Genomic DNA, 20179 nt, shown 5'->3' with positions numbered 1-20179 from the left:
CAGTTGTGCAAGGCAGTGCTAATTGCCACACTGTTAGGATATTTAGTTATGCATCTTCCATCTGTGGGTGCAAACCGCATTGTTTTCACAGCAGCAGTTCTGATGTATGTTTCATTGCAAGGAAGGCAGTTGCTGCTTACAGGAGCTTGGTATTTTGATGCAAGCACATCTCTGAAATCAAACCCCTGCTAGCTGCATGCAGCAGCATTTTGTATGCTTCTTGTCTTTGATTCAGTTCTGCATTGCTTAACATGTTTCAACTTCTTGCATTTATTTACTTATTCTGTTTAGAATTCATGCGCCTATACCAATCTGCTTGCCTGCCTACATTGCCTAGCTTTTATATTGATAGTGCTGCAAAACAGCTGGTGGAATGACTGCTTTATCAAATGTGTACATATGGTAATTTTCTCACTTACTGCAGCTCTCTCTATCTAGAAGCAAGAACAGTATGTCAGTTATTGAAGCCTGCTTTACTAATCTGAGTTACTTGTTTCTTCTGTTTATAGCCCTTATAATTTTCTGACTTGTTATAGCATACATGGTAGGAAATCTTGTTATATCAGTGGGACAATACATTGAATATTTTTCTCTTGAGATAAGGATATAAAACATTAGGGTAACTTGTTAGGTTCTGTTTGTTTTTCTTTGTTTGGCAACCAAGGGTAGAATTAAGTTCTGCAGTTTAATGAACGTCTTAACATCTATTTATTTTTGTACTGTGCATTGGACAGACTAATCGGCACACATAACAGGCCTGCTGGTTCAAGTACCCTTCCCTGAATCTAGAGGGCAAAGTTTTTTATTGGTCTTTTCTTCATTTTCACCAGTGAAGAGGGTTCATTGGCTACTTTTTTGTGCTGACTCATCTGTCCATGCAGCTGGAAGAAGTCAACAAGAAGATTGCCGCAGCACAGTCAAAGGGAGGCTTTCGCTTCACCCTCGACAGCTGTCGACTGTCGGATGAGCAGCGGCGCTTTTATGAGGACAATGGCTTCATCATTATGCGCAATTTGGTTTCTTCACAAGACCTTGATGCCTACAAGTATGCCAATCAGCCTCAGTTTGAGTAGATTTTTTGTGACACCAACACTAACTAAACATAAGGGTTCAACAGCACTGGTCGAAATGAATAACAGGACAACCACTGGCGGATTCCTTTATTTGCTCCTACAGCTGCATGTTCGGGCAGTATCCTATGTGTGACTCACAAAAAAATGTGCTGCATGACAGTGGTGTGCAATATACTTCAGTGCAATCAATTAATTTTTGTTTCTTCTTACGCACTTGCTTGTCAGCTGGCATTTAGATATGTCAGCTTGCATATTGTACCAAGCTACCAAGGACCAAGGACAGCCTGTCACGGTACCAAGGACAGTACCAAGGACAGCCTGTCATTTGAACACAAGGCAGCGTTTTGTTCAGTTGTATAGTAGCTTACGTACAGGAGGTATCATAGCCATTTGTTCCTTTTTTGTTCATGAACTGCATCATGATTTTCTTTTTAAGATGAAGCTTTAGCTCAGAGCCAACACCGATTTCCTTATTTAAACGCATGTAAAACACAGAAGTTATTTTCATAGACACCTGCTGGACTTATGTGAATGAAATGTGTTGCCTTTGAGAAAGTTATATTCTAGAGTTTCTATAAATTGATTTGATTTTGATTTAGGGCCTTGAACTTTTCACAAATATTTCCACAAGCTGGTAAGTTTAAAAAAAAATTGCAGCACAAAGTTTACAAATCCGTAACTCTGCATTAAAAACAGATATTGCAGTTCTGTAAACTGCATTTGTTAAAGCATTTGAAGGGGACAAATTTGATATTTGTGAATTCACAGCTTATGTGAAATCGCTACAATGTTCACGAGGGTTTCACAGAAGTGCTACTCTCAAATTATTGCCATATTTGAGAGCATTGCACCATAATACAGCAAGTTTGTTTGTTTAGTAAGAATCTTAAACTTGATAGTTGTTTTTTGAAATTTCACCATATTCAACAAAATTTGCATAAGGTTGATGGCCTAAATAATAAATCTGTTTCCTAGAGTCAGTAGACTATAAGCTTTTTATTTTAAATGCAGCAAACCTTATTAAAATTGCTGCAATCGTTAACGAGGTGCCTCTATCCCTCGTGCATTAAGGGAGGAGCCCCCCCCCCCCCAGCGTAAAGCTTCCTCTCATTTGGGCCCAATTCCAATGCCTCCTGTTCAGGTACTTGTAAAATGCAGAAACACTTTTCTGAGATAACCACTAGGCTGATGTTAGTGGAGAATTTTGGTTTAAGGCCTGTATTTCTTTAAAGCAATTTTCAGAAATTGGTAGATTCGAGAAATATAGAAGCATGAAGTTTATAAATTTGTAGCTGTGCACCAATAACAGATATTGCAGTTCTGTAAACTGCATCTGTTAGAAGAGTATCTAAAGTGGACAAATATCAACTTGTATCTTATTTGAATTCGCCATATTGCTTACAAGGGTTCTGCAAAAGTCCTACTTGCATATCAGGGGTCTATTTAAGAGCCATGTATAATGCAATAATTTTGTGCACTTCAGATGTACTGTTAGGTGCAATTTGCAGAATTGTAATATAATTTTTCATTTCTGAGTTAGAGAGTTGTAAATTTATTTATTTATTTATTTATTTATTTATTTATTTATTTATTTTTTCATACATACTGCTAGCCTCCATTTGGAGGCTGTTGCAGGACATGGGAAAATACATTGCACCAAAATAAGAATGACAAACTTATACACTTGTTAGTATTGTAGTTTACAAGATGTATTTGAGTAATACAATAAAAGGGTGTGACCTTCCTGAGTCAGCCCTTAAAGGTTAATGAACAGAAATACAGAAGCATAAGATAAACAACAAAAAGGTACATCCAAACCAATTAGAGACAAAATGCGGTGTCTGCAGGCGATACTGGTAAATCAAGATGCGTACTCATAGACATATTTTTCCAGCATAGGAAGGAAATTGTCAGGTGAGCAGATTTTAATATCGCTAGGCAATGAATTCCAGTCTCTGATTGTCTGGGGAAAGAAAGAATACCTGAATGTGTCTGTGTGGAACCTGTATTCAATTAAATGTTTAAGATGTTTAGCTCTAGTGTTTCGCTGTTCAGTGAAACATACATATGGGGCACCACTGTTTAATTTGTAGCCCCCGTTAAGGAGGTGGAGCAGAAACTTGAGGCATAAGAATTTCGCACGCTTGTAAATAGTCGGGAGGCAAGCTTTATCAAGGAGTTCTGTCGGAGAATTATTACGGTTGTACCTATTATAAATGAAGCTGATGGCTTTTCTCTGTATTGCTTCTAGGCGTTTCATGCACTGTTTGGTATGGGGGAACCAGCAGGTAATACCATATTCTAGTATAGGACGAACGAATGAGGTGTAGGCTAGCATCTTAGTGTCTGGTGAGGCAGATATTAAAGAGCGTTTAAGTGAACAAAGTGTTATAAATGCCTTAGAAGATATGTGTGACACATGTTTGTCCCATTTCATATCAGATGATAGGACAATGCCCAAATATTTATGATCATCGACTATTTTTAGTTTTTGCTGTTCGATCGTGTAGGTGAATTCTAGTGGGGTTCTTTTTCGGCTTACTCTCATAAAAACAGTCTTGTCTAAATTAATCTTCATTTGCCATACCTGACACCAATTTACTACTTGCGCAAGCTCGTGATTTAGTGTTACTTGATCATTGTGGTTCTTAATCTCCCTATATATGATGCAATCATCTGCAAACATGCGCATCATTGATTTCATGTTGTATGCCATGTCATTAATTTATAGCAAAAAAAGAATTGGTGCTAAGACTGTTCCTTGTGGTACTCCGGATGACACCTCTACCCAATCAGATTGCTGACTTTCCATTTCTACATACTGTTGTCGACCTGTAAGATAAGCTTTTATCCAGTTTATTATGCTGCCAAACCGGAGAATTTATTGTAGTTTGCCCAGGAGTTTAGGGTGGGATACCCGGTCGAAGGTCTTCGATAGATCTAAAAATATTATGTCAGTCTGCCCGCGGTTATCAATTGTTAGAGCGAGATCATGCACAGTTTGTGTCAGTTGCGTAACAGTAGACAGTCCTTTTCTGAAACCATGTTGGTCGTTACTAAGCAAGTTATCTTCCGCAAAGGTTACGGTGTGTTTTAGTATGATGTGTTAGAGAATTTTGCAAGATGTGCAAGTTAGCGAGATCAGCCTATAATTTGATGGGCTTGTTGCGTCACCTGATTTGAGAATTGGGACAATCTTTGCTATTTTCCAGTCTTTTGGCACGTCAGATGATTCTAGAGATTTTTTAAAGATCAGTAAGAGGTATATTTAGAGACCCATTCTGCGTATCTCTTGAGAAAAGTATTTGGAATCCTATCTTGGCCGCAAGATTTTTTAATGTCGATGTTAAGCAGTAGTGAAAGTATGCCTGATTCCGTTATCTCTATATCGCCAAGTATGTCGCCGGTTCCTCTCGGCTGATGGTTTAAATCTGGTGAAGTTCCGTTGTCTTGTGTAAAACAGATTTAAAAAAGTTATTGAACTGATTTGCTCTTTGGAAAGCATCCTTAGGCGGCAAATTGCTTTGCTTATGCATGTTCGCGTTAAAATATCTCCAAAATTTTTGAGGAGCCGTCTTGATGAAGTTGCTTAGTGTGACGTTCATGTACGTATGTTTTGCTTCTCTCAAACCGTGTGCCAATGTGCTAATTTTTCTCAGAGTAGCAGGGATTTGATGTCTTATTCTTAAGTTTCCTCTGCCTTGACATTTTATGTTTCATATGTATTATGTTCCTTGTGATCCAAGGGTTTCTTTTGTGCACTTATTTTTCATGGGTACAAAGTTTGATAAACATTGTTGTACATAGGTCTTAAATTTCGCCTGTAATTCATCAACTGTCACAGAATTATCATGGAAAAGACAAGAAAAATTGGGGTAGGGATAATCAAAAAGGTCAAGAATGCTGACATCATCTGCGTTTTTCTAATCATATATTCAGGTGATCAATTTTTCTGAGCATGCTGACGACGGCAGTGATAGACAGCATTTGGTTGCCTTGTGGTCCTAAATTCCATCAATTATTTCCCACGATACGTTCTCCACAGGTTTTCACTCACAAAAGTTTTATCAAGAATTGCGCTGCTCGACAAAATGACACGTGTAGGTAGCTGAATGATTTGCTTTAAACCACTATTGAAGGCCATATCAAGTATTGCCTCAGCGCTGTCCTTATCAGCAACACCAGCATCGTACGAATCCCATTTTATACCTGGTAGTATCTGATAGTTTCGTTTTCTGAAAATTTGCAATTTTCGAAAATATTTATTAAATATGTTCACTGCCTAAATAAATGATTCCCTACCAACCGCCACTAGATTTTAACATTTTCTTTTGAATGCAGCAAACTTCAAATTTGATGCAGTGATTGCCGAGAAAAAAATTTCTCCTTTCCCATGTAGTATTTAGATAGGAGCCCCCGAGCTAAAGCTTCCTCTATAGGAGCACCCTCCTCGGCTACAGTAATCAACATGTTTATTACACTACCCACACTGTATTCCACTAAGACTTGTAAAAAGTGTCTTGAAAACAAAAGGCCTGCATGCATGCTTGACAAGGGCTGCTAAGCACGAGGTCGTGGGATCAACTCCCGGCCACGGCGGCCGCATTTCGATGAGAATGAAATACGAAAACACCCGCTTACTTAGATTTAGGTGCACGTTAAAGAACCCCAGGTGGCCCGAATTTTCGGAATCCCCTACTACGGCGTGCCTTATAATTATGGTGTGGTATTGGCACGTAAAACCCCATAAATTCTTTTTTTCATGCTTGACAAGTTTAGAATATGAAGAGTGATTAAGGAAAAAAAAATACAAATGTTCGGTCCCCTCGGGCTTGTAATTTGCAACAAGCATAGTGGTCACCAACATACGTCATACTATACTTTTCCTTCAAACATAGAGGACATCATTAAGGCTGATTTGCCATCACAAATACGCTAAATGGCAGTTTATTTAACTTTTACTACAATTTTATATCTATATGGATGATTTTGAATGTTGCAAAGATTACCCAACAGGCTCTGTGACAGTTATAATCTTACTGATATCAACAATGCATTTCCATTGAAATCATTGATAAATTGAAATATTTTTGAACATTAAATATTTAGCCACTGAATTGGAGTGCTGCCATGCAATGAACTACCAATTTGAATTTTAAAGCATAAGGTAAAAAGTTACAAACGTGTTGTCGACAAAGACAGTGGCATAATTATTCGCTTGCCGTGATATCTCTATGGCGCCTGAATAGCTTCGACGTAGCATGGCCCTGTGGTAGCTTCTGTATGAAAATGCTGGGGCTGCTGTGCAACATCAGTGCATAGCAGGTGTTAACCACTGAACCTGGCTGCCTGTCTCTGTCTGGGTGCACCTAGGAAGCGGTTCCAGGACATTGCTGATGGCCATGTGAAGGTACCAGGCCTGGTGGTCATGAAGGACATCTCCAAGGTGGATGCAGATCACAGTGAGCATGTTGTCAACAAGTTGCAAGAACTGTACATGGACGATGTGCTGTTCAGCTATTGCACTATGCCACAGGTAGGTGCAAAGATCAATGTGCTTTATTAACTCCTGTGCATTTTCCTGAAGCCTGATGATGGATCAATTATAAATACAGTTACCATGTGTAGTGACGTACCGAAAGTAGTGAGCAAGTGAAATGCTATTGACTGAGTAGTTATTGTAGAACTTCATGCAATGGTCAACCAGCCTGCAAAATTTTGCATAACTGCACAAACAAAGTATGTGATGGAAAATGAAAAAAAAAAGCTGGCTCTGTGCAAAGGTTGTTTCTCAACTTTAGTTTTGTTTATTGACATACTTGAGAATTATATGAAAGCATTTCACCACTAACCATCACCCTTTTTTATTGTTAATTACACAATGAAATCAAAAAGCAATAAATCTGAAAAATGATGAATGACATGCATGGGACAACAGACAAATGTAAATGGGAGATAGACTTCAGAAGGGCACATTTGATCACTAATGAAAGTAGAAGTAAAAACTGCAGCGAAACCCGCCCCACGACGACTGTCGACGGTAAATCATTGGATCAATATAGTCGCACGACGTATTGTCATCACCGAAATGAGTGATGTATGAGGTGTGTGCTTTTGTGCTTCCCTAACAACACTCTGCATCATCTAGCACGGCCGCCACGAAGCCTGCGCATGGCATCTCAACGAACGCTGAGAAATGCATCACGAGGCAACTGGGCTCCTCCCTTGCGCTTCTCTCTGGACGTGCTGCACCAACTAGTGGCACTGCCGAGAAGTCTGTACGTGGCCTTTGAAACGAGAAGCGCCTGCGAGCGCCGAGAATTGTTCCCTCAGTGGCACATACTCAGCGGTGCAAGTTGGCGAGAGGTTCATTGAAGAGGGGCACATACCCAGTGCATTGATGGCCCAGCTTGCATTGGCGTGAAAGGCGTTCATTGAAAAACGGCATCTACCCTGTGTCTCTGTGGCACAACCTGCTAATGCGTTGGGTTGCTGTCCTTGAGAAACCTTTGTAAGGAGGATTTTGTTTTGTTCAGCATCGGAGAAATTTAAAGTATGTTTTTCGTCATTGTAGAGCAGCCCATTTCAAGTGGCACATACCTAGTTGCCCAAGTTGGCGTCGAAGAGACTCATTGAAGATCGGCACAGACCGAGTGGTGCATAGCCAGTGCTTGAAGTCGACATCAAAGAGTCTCTTTGAGCAACGGCACCTATCCAGTCTCGCATTTAGAGTTACCCGCGTTGGTGTAAAAAAGAGTTCGCTGAAGAGTGACATGTACGTACACACACTCGGTGACCCAAGTTGGTCAGATGGCTGGTTCCGAAATCTCTTGTGGCCCTCAGCACAGCAGCCCGATGTGCTAGTCATTTGACCACCCACTGACCCAGGTAAGCGGGAAAATGGTTAGATAGACATACATGAATACGTACACAGTTCCCAGAAAGTGCATGTTGTACCCAAAAAATACTAACGCATTAATAATATTCCAAGTGATGCTAGTATTAGTTTTTTAAAAACTGTAGTTTGTTGATGTGTTCCTGTTTCTGTGAACATCTTGTGTGCAGTTTTTCAGGTGCCAATTGCCAATCCTTTGCAATATTTATTATGCAACAGGTTGTCCTGTTTCTTGATTACTGTACACCGCATTTAGAAGGAATAAACATGCCTATATAAGATGTTTTTTCCAATTTAAAGTTCCGACTGCTTGTATTTTAGATGGCCTTTATGAAAGGTTCTCATTGTTTGTTCATAACTTTGCATTAGACATATTTAAAACATCCTATGCACATAAATGTGTGCACACACAAAATTTCATGGTAATAAGACAACATTTAGGTAGGTAAAGAGAAAGTGTCCAAAATGTCAAAGCCAGCCTGAACTGTGACTTGAGAAAAAGGTGCTGTGGCACGGTACATTGAGATGAAAATCAAGCATTTTTACTACTTATTGTCGGAGCGTGAAACAAGGGGGAACAGTAGAGCTGGTTTCCTGCTCAGCTGAATTGCAGTGGCTGCCATTGTATGCATTTTTTCACGACAGACAGTCAGACATGACTGAATTTGCAGTTTACCAAACCTCCGTGATTATGTATCATCAGTCTTTTTGCTGTGCATCTTTTTTCCCAACAATATTTTCTGATATGGTTTCTAGCCTAAGTATACTTGAAAACTTAAACATGTAGTGCATGTAATCAGGTAGCTAGTGGTTTGTTGAATAGCATAGTGAATACTGACAGAAGGAAACACTGCTCGGTGGTGCCCGAGCCCAAGGTGGAATGGTGAGGTCAGGAAGCGTGTGGGTATAGAATACAGGTGCATTTCCCAGGATAGGCTGTGGGGATGCTCGACCCTCGCGCCTCCCCTGATGTTTTTTCCGCATAGCGCGTCTCCTGTAGTGTGGCTTCGCCGCGCACGTGGCGGTCGGAGTGGTACAGGCGCAGTGCGAGAGATGGCGCTAGTGTTGCGCTGCTGCGGGGTTACTTGGGTGCGGGAGAGACAAGGCGCTCTCTCTTGGGTTCGAGACAGCAAGCAGCACGGACGTGCCGCGCGTGCAGCAACCCTCTTTCCCGGCGGGTTGGCGCACGGCGGGGACGTCTCCCGTGTGGGCGCCGACCGATGCTTCGGCGAGACCGTCTCGCCTGGCCGCCTTCGAACGCGCCACGATTCGCGTGACTATACACGCGAACGACCAGGCGTTGGGATCCAGCATGGGGCGAACATATTCGCTTGCTTCCGGCCACGGTGAGTCGGACTTCTAGATTTGTCGTGCGCCCATCGGCATGTTTTGTGGATAGCAACTCGGCTAGCAGGCATTGATGTATGAAAGGTGCAATAAATGCCCCTGTGATTGTTTGCACTACTGCGTTGTCGTTCCTTTGTCCCAAGAGTACGGTGTGAGAATCCCATATCAGACCCCACAAGGCATTAGTGGAGAGAATTAGATGAACCGTTTGTCACAGCCCAGGATTTTCTGTATTGTGATGACAATGATGATATGCAGTTGTGCAGAGATTCACAAACATTCCTTGGCCCCAGAGTAAGTGCATCAGCTTTCACAACTTGCTGAGGCACTCTGTACTTGCCTCCCAGCTTGTGCATGCAGTGGAGTGTGCTGATGCACAGCCACTCAATGACTGTGCGCACTCTATCGGTCGAATGGTTGCACAGGGTCTGTCATGGCACATACTGTGTGGATTACATTGATCCATTTCATTGCAGCGCCAAAGCACAGTATGTTTTTGGCAGGTGCCGCATTTCAGCAAAGTACTTTTGAACTTTCTCTGTCTCTTTCCTCTGAGGGTGGTGCCATACAGCAGCGGGACTGTAAAACACTTGCTGCTGTCCACCCGCAAACAAACCAGGGGCTCACAGGATTAGTTTGTTTGGGCAGGAACCCACGTCCCCGCTCTCTTGATGGCTCGAGCTCACTGTGGAGTGGGGGCACAGGGAATAGCTCTTTGACGGCAAAACAGTGTGTACTGAATTCCAATTCTCCTGGGCAACCCTTTTGCTAAACAGCCCCAGCAAGGGTCCTCGACCCGAGGCAGCTGCACGCCCATTAGCTGCTGCTGTTCTCAAAGAGGCTACGCCAAAGAGACGCAGCTCACTTTATGTGCACAGTCTTGCTACACCGAGTTGATCTCAGAGGCAATTTTTTTTAGGTTTGTAGGGCAACTCAGAGCGAGCAAAACAAGGAAGATGAAAGGGGTAATGAAAAGGAATGGAGAACAGGGTTCCCTGTTCCCCCACCCTGTACTTTGTTCCTTTTCATTACCCCTTCCACCTTCCTTTTCTTTGATAGTTTTGAGCTGCGCTACAAGCCTAAAAAAGTTGTGACAGACCAACTTGCTCAAACTGCCACGCTCGGAGGCTATACCGAGCTGAAGGAACATGGCCGTGGTAGCACAGCTGTTGGTAGCCATACTCCTGTGTAGTGGTGTATAAAGTGTTCTTTGATACTGCCCCCACAGGGGCGTCTGCGCAAGCAGGCGTTTGGTGTGTTGCGACACCACGTACCCGAGCACACGAGGGTTGGACCCTCCCGCGTGTAACTGTGCGCAGCTTCGCCGTGTCTGGGGAAAGGGGGATCCTGGAGGTTGAGCCGATGCTGGGTGTTTGGACCTTTAAGGCCCCCCGGCAGAGGCAACACACCTCTTCAGCCTCGGCTTCACATAGACGGCACCTCCAGACTGACCCACCTGGAGGAAATCGGCAGTCGCCTTTTCCTGTCTCTCTCTTCCTACAAACTTTGTCTTTCCCTTACTTTCCACCTTTCCTGTCTCCTTCTCTCTTCTATTTACTTCCTTCTTCTTGGCGGCAAGGGTTAACCCTGTGTGGCTATCCAATCTTGGGTACACCATATTTGGTTATAGTGGCGGCGTAGGGCTGGCGTCGTGCAGACTTGATGCAAGCTCTGCCGCGTCCCCTCGTTGGGCTCCGTGGTGGGCGGTCGGTGCTGCTGCCGAATTTTTATATATTTTCATGGAAACTTCTTTCCCCAAACTTCCTGATCGCCCTCAGAAACAAGGGCGCACAGAAGATCTCTATCAATTTTTTGCACGACAAGTCCACAACTTTCCTCGATTCCACGTGATTCACTCAGAAAAGCCAGACAAACTAGTGCGATCCATTTCACCGTTCCTTGATTCCAAGTCTTTGACCGAAGTTTTTGGGACAGGATATAAGGTGTCGAGAATGTCAAGTGGCGATCTCCTTTTAGAACTCCAAGATCAGAAGCAGTATGAGAAGCTGCCGAAACTTGTGTCATTTGGGGAGACCCAAGTAACAGTAACCCCGCACCGTACCATGAACACAAGCCGCGGTGTTGTCTCGGACGATGACGTGCTGGAGCTCACTGAGGATGAACTCTTGGAGGGCTTCAGTGACCAGAACGTTATCAATGTTAAAAGAATTAAGATCAGGCGTGACAGCAAAGAAATCAAGACCAAACACCTTATATTGGCTTTCGGCTCAAGTATTCTGCCCGAGTCTGTAGAGGCCGGGTACATCAAGCTCCATGTTAGGCCATATGTGCCAAATCCGCTTAGATGTTTCAAATGTCAACGCTTCGACCACAGTTTGCAGAGCTGCCGAGGCCATCAAACCTGTGCGAAGTGCAGTGCACACGAACATACTTCTGAAGCTTGCGTGAACACTCTCCATTATGTAAACTGTGAAGGCGAGCACGCCGCATACTCGCGGTCGTGCCCGTCCTGGAAAAAAGAGAAAGACATAGTCACAATCAAAGTTAAGGAAAACATATCGTTCAAAGAGGCACGCAGGCGGGTATCCTTCCTGCCAAAGCACACCTTTGCCGATGTGGTCCGTCAGGGGGCAGCACCACAACGGTCTCCGGCGGCTGTCTGACCCACACCCAGTGAGGCGGCAGTGACGCCATCCGCCCCCTCGGCGGCTGCAGCTAACGCTGCTACGCCAACACAGCAGACGGGGCCATCGACGCCGAAGGTGGGCGCAGCCGAGGCTGCCCCAAGCTCCCTGGCCCCTTCCAGCGCTGGCAACAGCCGGCGCAGCCAGATCCCTCAGGGAGCCCCATCGACCTCCGGGCTGGTGGGTACAGGGGTCTTGCCCTCCAAGGCGGGACTCTCTTGGGAAACATCTCGCTCGCAAGAGCACATGTCCGGCGCCTCACAAGAGGCAATGGACACTACACCTATTCTCAAGGCGCACCAAGCGCCTAAGGAGCGGCGACGCTCTCTCGAATGCTCCAGAAAGGGTAGAACCCCCGTTACAGGGCCTCGAAAGAGCTCTGTAACCTAAGGCATCACCTCTGTTTCCGTAAGCACAGCACCAATTTTTCTTTAAATATGGATACACAAATCATTCAATGGAATGTCGGAGGTCTTCTTAGGAATCTCGATGATGTGTAAGAACTTAACCATAAACACAATCCAAAAGTGCTGTGTTTACAGAAAACACACTTAAAATCAAAATACACAAACTTTCTTCAACAGTATGTTACTTTTCGCAAAGATCGCGATGATGCTGTCGCATCATCAGGCGGTGTTGCAATTGTAATTCAAAAAAGCCTAGCCTGTCGACGTTTACAACTACGAACGGCTCTTGAGGCAGTGGCGGTTCGAGTTGTTCTGCTAAACAAACTTATCACTATTTGCTCGCTTTATATACGCCCACACTACAAACTAAGCAAACATGAATTTCAGTCCTTTATAGATGAATTGGCAGAACCATATGTTGTTCTTGGCGATTTCAATGCACATAACTTCCTGTGGGGCAACCCTCGTATAGATGCGCGAGGACGTCTTGTTGAACAGTTCCTTTTTTCTTCTGGTGCGTGCCTGTTGAATAAGAAGGAACACACGTATTACTCTCTTGCAAACAGAACCTATTCTTCAATAGATCTTAGCATAGTCTCCCCATCTGTACTGCCTGAACTTGAATGGGAAGTTACCGACAACCCTTACGGCAGTGACCACTTCCCTATACAGCTAAGGTCACCTAAAGAAAACGAATATCCTCCACAAGCTCCGAGGTGGAATATTGAGACAGCTGATTGGGAGAAATTTAGAACTCTCACTAGCATCTCATGGGCTGACATGTCTTCTTTAGGAATTGATTGATTGTCTACTTTAGAAATAGAATTGATTTAGAAATTGAGAAGTATCTTACAACATTCATAATAGATGCTGCATCAAAATATATATCCGAAGTGAGTGGTTTAGCATGCAAACGGCGCGTCCCGTGGTGGAACGACGAATGTATGACCGCCCGTAAGAAACAAAAGAAAGCGTGGGGGTTGCTACGCGCCTCTCCCACTGCGGAGAATCTAATTAACTTTAAAAAAGCAAAATCCGAAGGCAGGAGAATGCGCCGACAGGCCAGAAGAGAGAGTTGGTTGAAGTTTTTATCGAGTGATAACTCGTTTAGAGACGAGGCCAGAGCCTGGAACAGGGTCAATAGGATTAGAGGGTGACAAACATATTCACTCCCTCTGGTAAACACACAAGGCGATACCCTGCAAGATCAGGCAGACTCACTTGGGGAGCACTTTGTCGAGCTCAACCCATTATTCTCAGTCCTTTCTCAAATATAAACAAATAGAAGAATGTAAGCCAATAATTAGAAAATCCAGACAGAACGAACCCTATAACCGGCCTTTCAGTATTGCTGAGTTGAGAGCTGCCTTGAACACATGCAAAAGCACTGCACTGGGACCTGACAGAGTCATGTATGATATGATCAGAATCTTACATACTGATACACAAGTTACACTACTCGCACTTTACAACACTATTTTAGCTGCGGGATACCTCCCATCTGCATGGAAAGAGGCGATTGTGGTTCCTGTCCTGAAGCAGGGAAAAGACCCCTCCTTGGCAGCAAGTTATCGTCCGATAGCTCTTACGAATTGTCTGTGTAAGCTCTTTGAAAAAATTATTAATCAGACTCATACACTTCCTTGAATTCAACAATATACTCGATCCCTATCAGTGTGGCTTCAGACAAGGGTGGTCAACAACAGATCATCTTGTGCGCATTGAAGGATATATTCGCGATGCCTTTGTACACAAACGGTATTTCCTCTCCATATTCCTTGATATGGAGAAGGCATATGATACAACATGGCGCTACGGGATCTTGCGAGATTTGTCGGGAATGGGCATCTGTGGAAATATGTTGAAAATAATTGAAAGCTATTTGTCCTATCGTACCTTCCGTGTAAAAGTCGGCAATGCACTGTCATGTCCCTTTACCCAGGAAACTGGTGTACCCCAGGGAGGCGTGCTCAGATGCACTCTCTTTATCGTTAAGATGAACACTACGTGCTTCACTACCACCTGCCATTTTTTATTCCGTATACGTAGACGATATACAAATAGGCTTCAAATCCTGCAACCTCACAGTATGCGAAAGACAGGTACAGCAGGGCTTAAACAAAGTGTCCAAATGGGCTGACCAAAACGGATTTAAGGTCAACCCCCACAAAAGTTCTTGTGTTCTCTTCACAAGAAAGAGAGGCCTGGTCCCAGATCCTTGTGTAGAACTGGGCGGACAACAAATTCCTGTCAACAAAGAACACAAATTCCTAGGTGTTATTCTTGACTCCAGGCTCACTTTCATTCCTCACATAAAACATCTTAAAGAAAAATGTCTTAGAACAATGAACTTACTTAAAATCCTATCCCACACAACGTAGCGACAGACAGTGTTTATTGAATATTTACAAGAGTCTAGTTCGATCACGGTTAGATTATGGTGCCATAGTATATCACTCTGCCGCACCAAGCGCGCTGAAGATGTTAGACCCCGTTCACCATCTGGGTATCCGTCTGGCCACTGGCCCATTTAGAACAAGCCCTGTTGAAAGTCTATATGTAGAGTCAGATGAGTGGCCACTCCATCTTCAGAGAACAAACATCAGCTTAATGTATTTTCTTAAGGTTCGCTCTATTAAGGAACATCCGTGTTTCGCAACTGCTAACGACTTGACGTGTGAAACACTTTTTCATAACAGACCCTCTATGAGACTTCCTTTCTCACTGCGTGCAAGAGAACTTAGCACGGAAATGGATGTCCCAGTTCTCGAACAATGCCTAATGCCTCCAGCTAAGCTAGTACCGCCCTGGGAGTGGCAACTGATAGAGTGCGACACATCCTTTATAGAGGTCACTAAACATGCGCCAGACACACATATCAAAATGCACTTCTTGGAGCTCCAGTACAAGCACTCATGCACAGAGTTTTACACAGATGCTTCTAAGTCGCATGCTGGGGTGTCCTACGCAGCCATTGGCCCATCCTTCTCGGAATCCGGTGTACTGCACCCTGAAACAAGTATATTTACGGCTGAGGCCCATGCACTATTGTCGGCTGTGAAACATATCAGAAAATCAAATATTCAAAAAACAATTTTGTTTACAGACTCCTTAAGCATCGTAAAAGCCTTGAAGTCGCACTGTAAACACAGAAGCCCCGTAATTACTGAGCTCTATTCCATTCTCTGTAGAGCGTATATGTCTAACCAGCATGTCATTATATGATGGGTGCCTGGACATAGGGGCATCGAAGGTAACGTTCTAGCAGACCAGATGGCCACATCAATTTCATTGCATACAGCTAATCCTACTGCTTCGGTCCCTGTCACAGACCTGAAGCCTTTTTTAAGAAGGAAACTGCGAGACCACTGGCAACGTAAGTGGGACGCAGAAGTAAATAACAAACTGCACGTGATAAAGCCACAGTTAGGTTCTTGGCCCTCCGTAACAAAATCACGGCGAACAGATGTCCTATTCTGTCGCCTCAGAATAGGACACACATTTGGCACACATAACTTTTTATTCACTGAAAATAATTCTCCAACCTGCGGTAGATGCGGGGAGAGGCTGACCGTCCTCCACGTCCTCCTGGAGTGTCGGGCAGCCGAATCTGAGAGAAAGAAACCAGGGTGTCTACCAACCGGGAAAACCGGGAATTCTCAGGGATTTTGAGTAGTCTGGAAAAAGTCGGGGAAAACTCTGGGAACTTGGGCCTCTATCAGGGAAAATTAGCGGCAATTTTATTGAAAGGGTCGAAAGTCGCGGTAATGCTGGCTCGAGTAGCAGACAGGAATTGTAATGAATCGTCTTTGACGCCCTGTCGTCGGCAGGAGGAGTTGCCAGTGTACAGTCAACGAGCGACTTTCCGGATTCCAGATAATTTGGACGGCTTCGCGGCACCACCTCGTACTCCATAGTGTCAACATATCAGAACATGTGAAATTCCCGACGCAAGAACTCTTTGCCGCCCGATTTTCCGGATGTTTTGCCACGACCGCAGGTCCGAAACGGCATTAATCAAAGGCACCACCACTGCCGTTTTGATTACTTCGCCACCTCGAACCGGCACTCTCGCACGCATATCCGCTGGCACCCGTTGCCACCACTGCGGCAACGCTAGGCCGAGCTGCTTCGACGTTCGCTATGAAGCTTCTTGCCATTGGGTGCCGAACTTTTTATTGAAAGAATTAGCTGCTGTCAGCAATGGCACGGATTCCACCTTTGTGGTCCTCGCGATCGGCTTAGAAACTTGGAAAACACAGTGCGTTGCATAATGCAGGTTCGCGAAAGTCAACTTCGCCTCTGTACAGAAATGTTACTCGGTGAAGCTTATGGAAAAGTATTGCAGTGAAGCATAACAAGCGTGGGAAGGGGCTATTGCCACGGAACACAGTATGTGTATTTTAATTATACACGCGGGCACCCGGCATTTCCTGTCACAGTACGAGCACAGGTATGCCTAATATGTGTACTGACAGGCCTTCAGAGTGTTTTCGAACGTGCCTGTGGCGGTTTGAGCCCCTAAGGGCAGTAAATGACACGCATTTATTTTTTTCCGACTGGACAATTTTTCGGACGTTTTCGCGGCCCCTAGGGAGCTCGAAAAATCGGTCGTGGACTGTGCAACTGATCAAGATGCTTCAAATGGTCCTTGGGGCGAACGAGTGGCGGAACGCGGACAAGAACAGAAGTGACCTACGCATTGGGGAATAAACGAGAAAGGAAGCTTGCTGCCGCTGTTTTGAAAGAGCTTGAGCTCAAAAAGTGAAGTTTTTTGGCTGATGCCGAGATGCAGGTGTCCCTCATCCAAACCAAAATACACTCTTTAAAGCAGTGAAACACAACACTCGGGCGTCGTGCGCGCGCTGAGAGTATGTCAGGACTGTTGAGGTTGACTTACGAGCTGTTGAGAGAGAATCTCAATTGTGACAGAGTTCAGGCCTCATCCCACTGAGGTTGCTATCAGTTGATAGAAATAGCTCATATTAGAAAATATTTGCTTCTATATGCATCTCCTTTTTATTCGTATTTGATAATGTCCGACCCTATTTGCAATTGTTTTCGAAGACACTTTATTTACTGTGCATTTTACTAACCCCTGCCTTCTATTCTCTTTTTGAATAACATAAACACTGCTCCTTAGTATTCAAATTGGATTAAGTTGCTTTTTTAATTTTTTTCATGTGCTTACTAGAGAGTGACAGCATCAGGCGATATGGTTTCAGCCCGTCTTGATATAAAACATAGTTCTGCATCACTCAAGGAAATTAGCAATGGCACTCAGGGAAAACCTGGAAAACTCAGGTAATTGGGAAATGTCAACTTGGTAGACACCCTGAGAAACATTTTCCCCTAGCATACCGGCAGCAGATCCCCCTTCATCCTGCAATGCTACTCGGCCCAGAACCTCTATTTGACACCAACGCAGTCCTAAGTTTCCTGAATGTTGTCCTGCATGTTTTTAGCCCCACATGTTCGTAGCGGGTCCTCCCTTCAGAGGATGCCGCTGTGATAGCTCTTCGGTATAGCACATGCCTCTAGGCCCTTGTGTTTCAAGGGCTCTGGCGAGGCAGCAGTGCTCCAAGTAATTTTACCATCTTATATATTTTATATTTCGCATCATTCTTCTACGATGGATTTTAATGTTCATAGTATTCGTCATTAGTCATCGCCATAATTTTATAGCACGTAGATTTTACGCACTTTACAGCGACCATTTTTAGGCCACTTTACAGCCAAGTCACATCTTCCATAATTCATCTTAAACATTACCATGTGTCATGGCGCTCTTTGGCCAAACGTGGCCCTTGCGCCACAAAACACCACACATCATCATCATCTTTGATACTGCTGTGTCACGCTTGGTTTGCAGGGGCTTCAGCTCCTGTGCACCATGCTGATAGTGTATAACAGTTAGTCAACACCAACATAGCAGTTCAATAAGTGCCTTCCTTGTACTCTGGGCCTTCTTTTTATGACTCTCTGTCTGACTCGCTGTAGAGACTCTGGCACACGCAACATATGCAGTTGAGCTGATCGTAACCCTTAGGGTTTGGATCCTCAGACCCACGCGGTTGTTTAGGTGATTCGCGCTGGAGCACTGCAAGATGGGGACCGCAGTATATAAAGTGACAGCAGCGTGTATATTGGTGCCAAGTCTGCATCTGCTTTCAATTAAGAGTGCATCGCCCTCTGATAGCTCCAGTGGTTATTTCTGATTATGCAACAGCTGCAGTTGTCCTCCTGCAGGTGTGTGTATGGACAGGGTAAATCAGCAGCTGCAATGCTGCATCATGTGTGTAGCAAGCATGGGAAAAGGGGCTACACGCACGCGTATTGTGTGTGCTCGGAAAACATAATATGACTGCTCGCAGAACTCTCAATGTTCCCATGCAATCAGTTTGGCATTGTGTAGTCAGCTGGTATAAAAATGTTGCCATGAAGGTTTGTGCCTACTCATGTGGAATCCGTATCCTTGCCTTTTAGAAATCATGTGTCATTATGTTGCCACTTGTATACCCTGCTTCTCTTTCATTGTACAACATTAATTATACTTACACGTATTTCACACTGCTTATACATTCTTGTTCTTCCCTAATATTTTCTTTTTTTTCATTTCTTTGCTTTTTCTCTCTGCCATTCTTTATCTTTCATCTCCCCTTACCCCTCCCCCAGTGCAGGGTAGCAAACCAGAATCTTATGCAGTTAATCTCCCTGCCTTTCCCATCCTCTTTATCCTTCTCTCTATTACTCTGTATTGCATGTATGGCACACCTTACACACACACACACACACAAATTGTGCATGATTATATGGCTCCTTTGTCAAAAAATTCATTTAGGCTTTGTGCAGGCTCTATCTACACAAATGGCTCTGGTTGGTGAGAATTAATTTGTCTATTTACTAGCATTGTGGGTTATGATTGAATGATTGAGTTAATTTAGCTGTATCGCTTTACAATATTGCTGCTCCAGATTGCTACGTACCATGGACACCTTGAATGTGTTTCTTGCAGATCCTGGACTATGCAAGCTCATTCTGTGGGCCCAATTTGACTGCAGTTCATACAATGCTCATCAACAAGCCACCAGACACGGGTATGCTCTTCAAGCCATGACCATTTGCTGTGCTATCCAACAGTGACCTAGGTTGAAATGAATCTAGCATGGACATAAGCGCCAGGTGTTGTGGCCAAGCCACTGGCTTGTTTGTGCTCAGTGGTGTCATTTTTGTCTTTCGCGACGCACTTTATTGGCTCCTTGTTGGAGGTCAGCTAGGTGTACGCACGGCTGTGGTGCAACATGGCCTGTGTTTGAGCCCTGGAGCAGCTGCATGACCAGAGCATGAGTGAGCATGCGCAGGTGGCATCAGTGATGGTTCATCACTAAGAACAGCTAGCAAATACAACCCTCGCACTACTTCCAAGGAGTATGAGAGGTCACTTATACCGCTTCATTGTCTTTGATGTGTCAGTTGCTCAGCTTGGTATACATCTGCAAAGGTTTTTTTCTGTGCAGCAAAAACATTTGTTTCAGTTGGCTCTTAGACTCCACGCACCTCAATATGACACCACTGAGCACAAACAAGCCAGTGGCTTGGCCACAACACCTGGCGCTTATGTCCACGATGGATTCACTTCAACCTTCAAAAAAAAAAAAAAACATCGATTGATGGTTAAAAATTCATGCAAAGAAGCTGCTGTCTATTTGTGTGAAGTGTACGCAGGGCAACTTTTATTTTATAGTCATTGATAATTATGTTTCAAAGGAAAATAATCACGACTCCGATGCAGGTTGTATTGCTCATTGATAT

At 44.0% G+C, this 20179-nt stretch overlaps 1 protein-coding gene across 5 annotated transcripts in view; it reads left to right on the top strand.

The window, feature by feature from the left end:
* LOC135921807 (probable phytanoyl-CoA dioxygenase) overlaps positions 1–20179 on the top strand; it is an 87451-nt gene that overhangs the window by 21857 nt on the left and 45415 nt on the right. For all 5 annotated transcript variants that reach the window (XM_065456137.1, XM_065456140.1, XM_065456141.1 and 2 more), the window contains 3 exons: positions 882–1045; positions 6447–6609; positions 19383–19464. In XM_065456137.1, the coding sequence (XP_065312209.1) occupies positions 882–1045; positions 6447–6609; positions 19383–19464 (409 nt within the window). The remainder of the gene's footprint in view (positions 1–881; positions 1046–6446; positions 6610–19382; positions 19465–20179) is intronic.

Source organism: Dermacentor albipictus, chromosome 6 (assembly GCF_038994185.2).
Source record: "Dermacentor albipictus isolate Rhodes 1998 colony chromosome 6, USDA_Dalb.pri_finalv2, whole genome shotgun sequence".
Taxonomy (NCBI): Eukaryota; Metazoa; Arthropoda; class Arachnida; order Ixodida; family Ixodidae; genus Dermacentor; species Dermacentor albipictus.
This window is presented reverse-complemented; position numbering and strand designations above follow the sequence as displayed.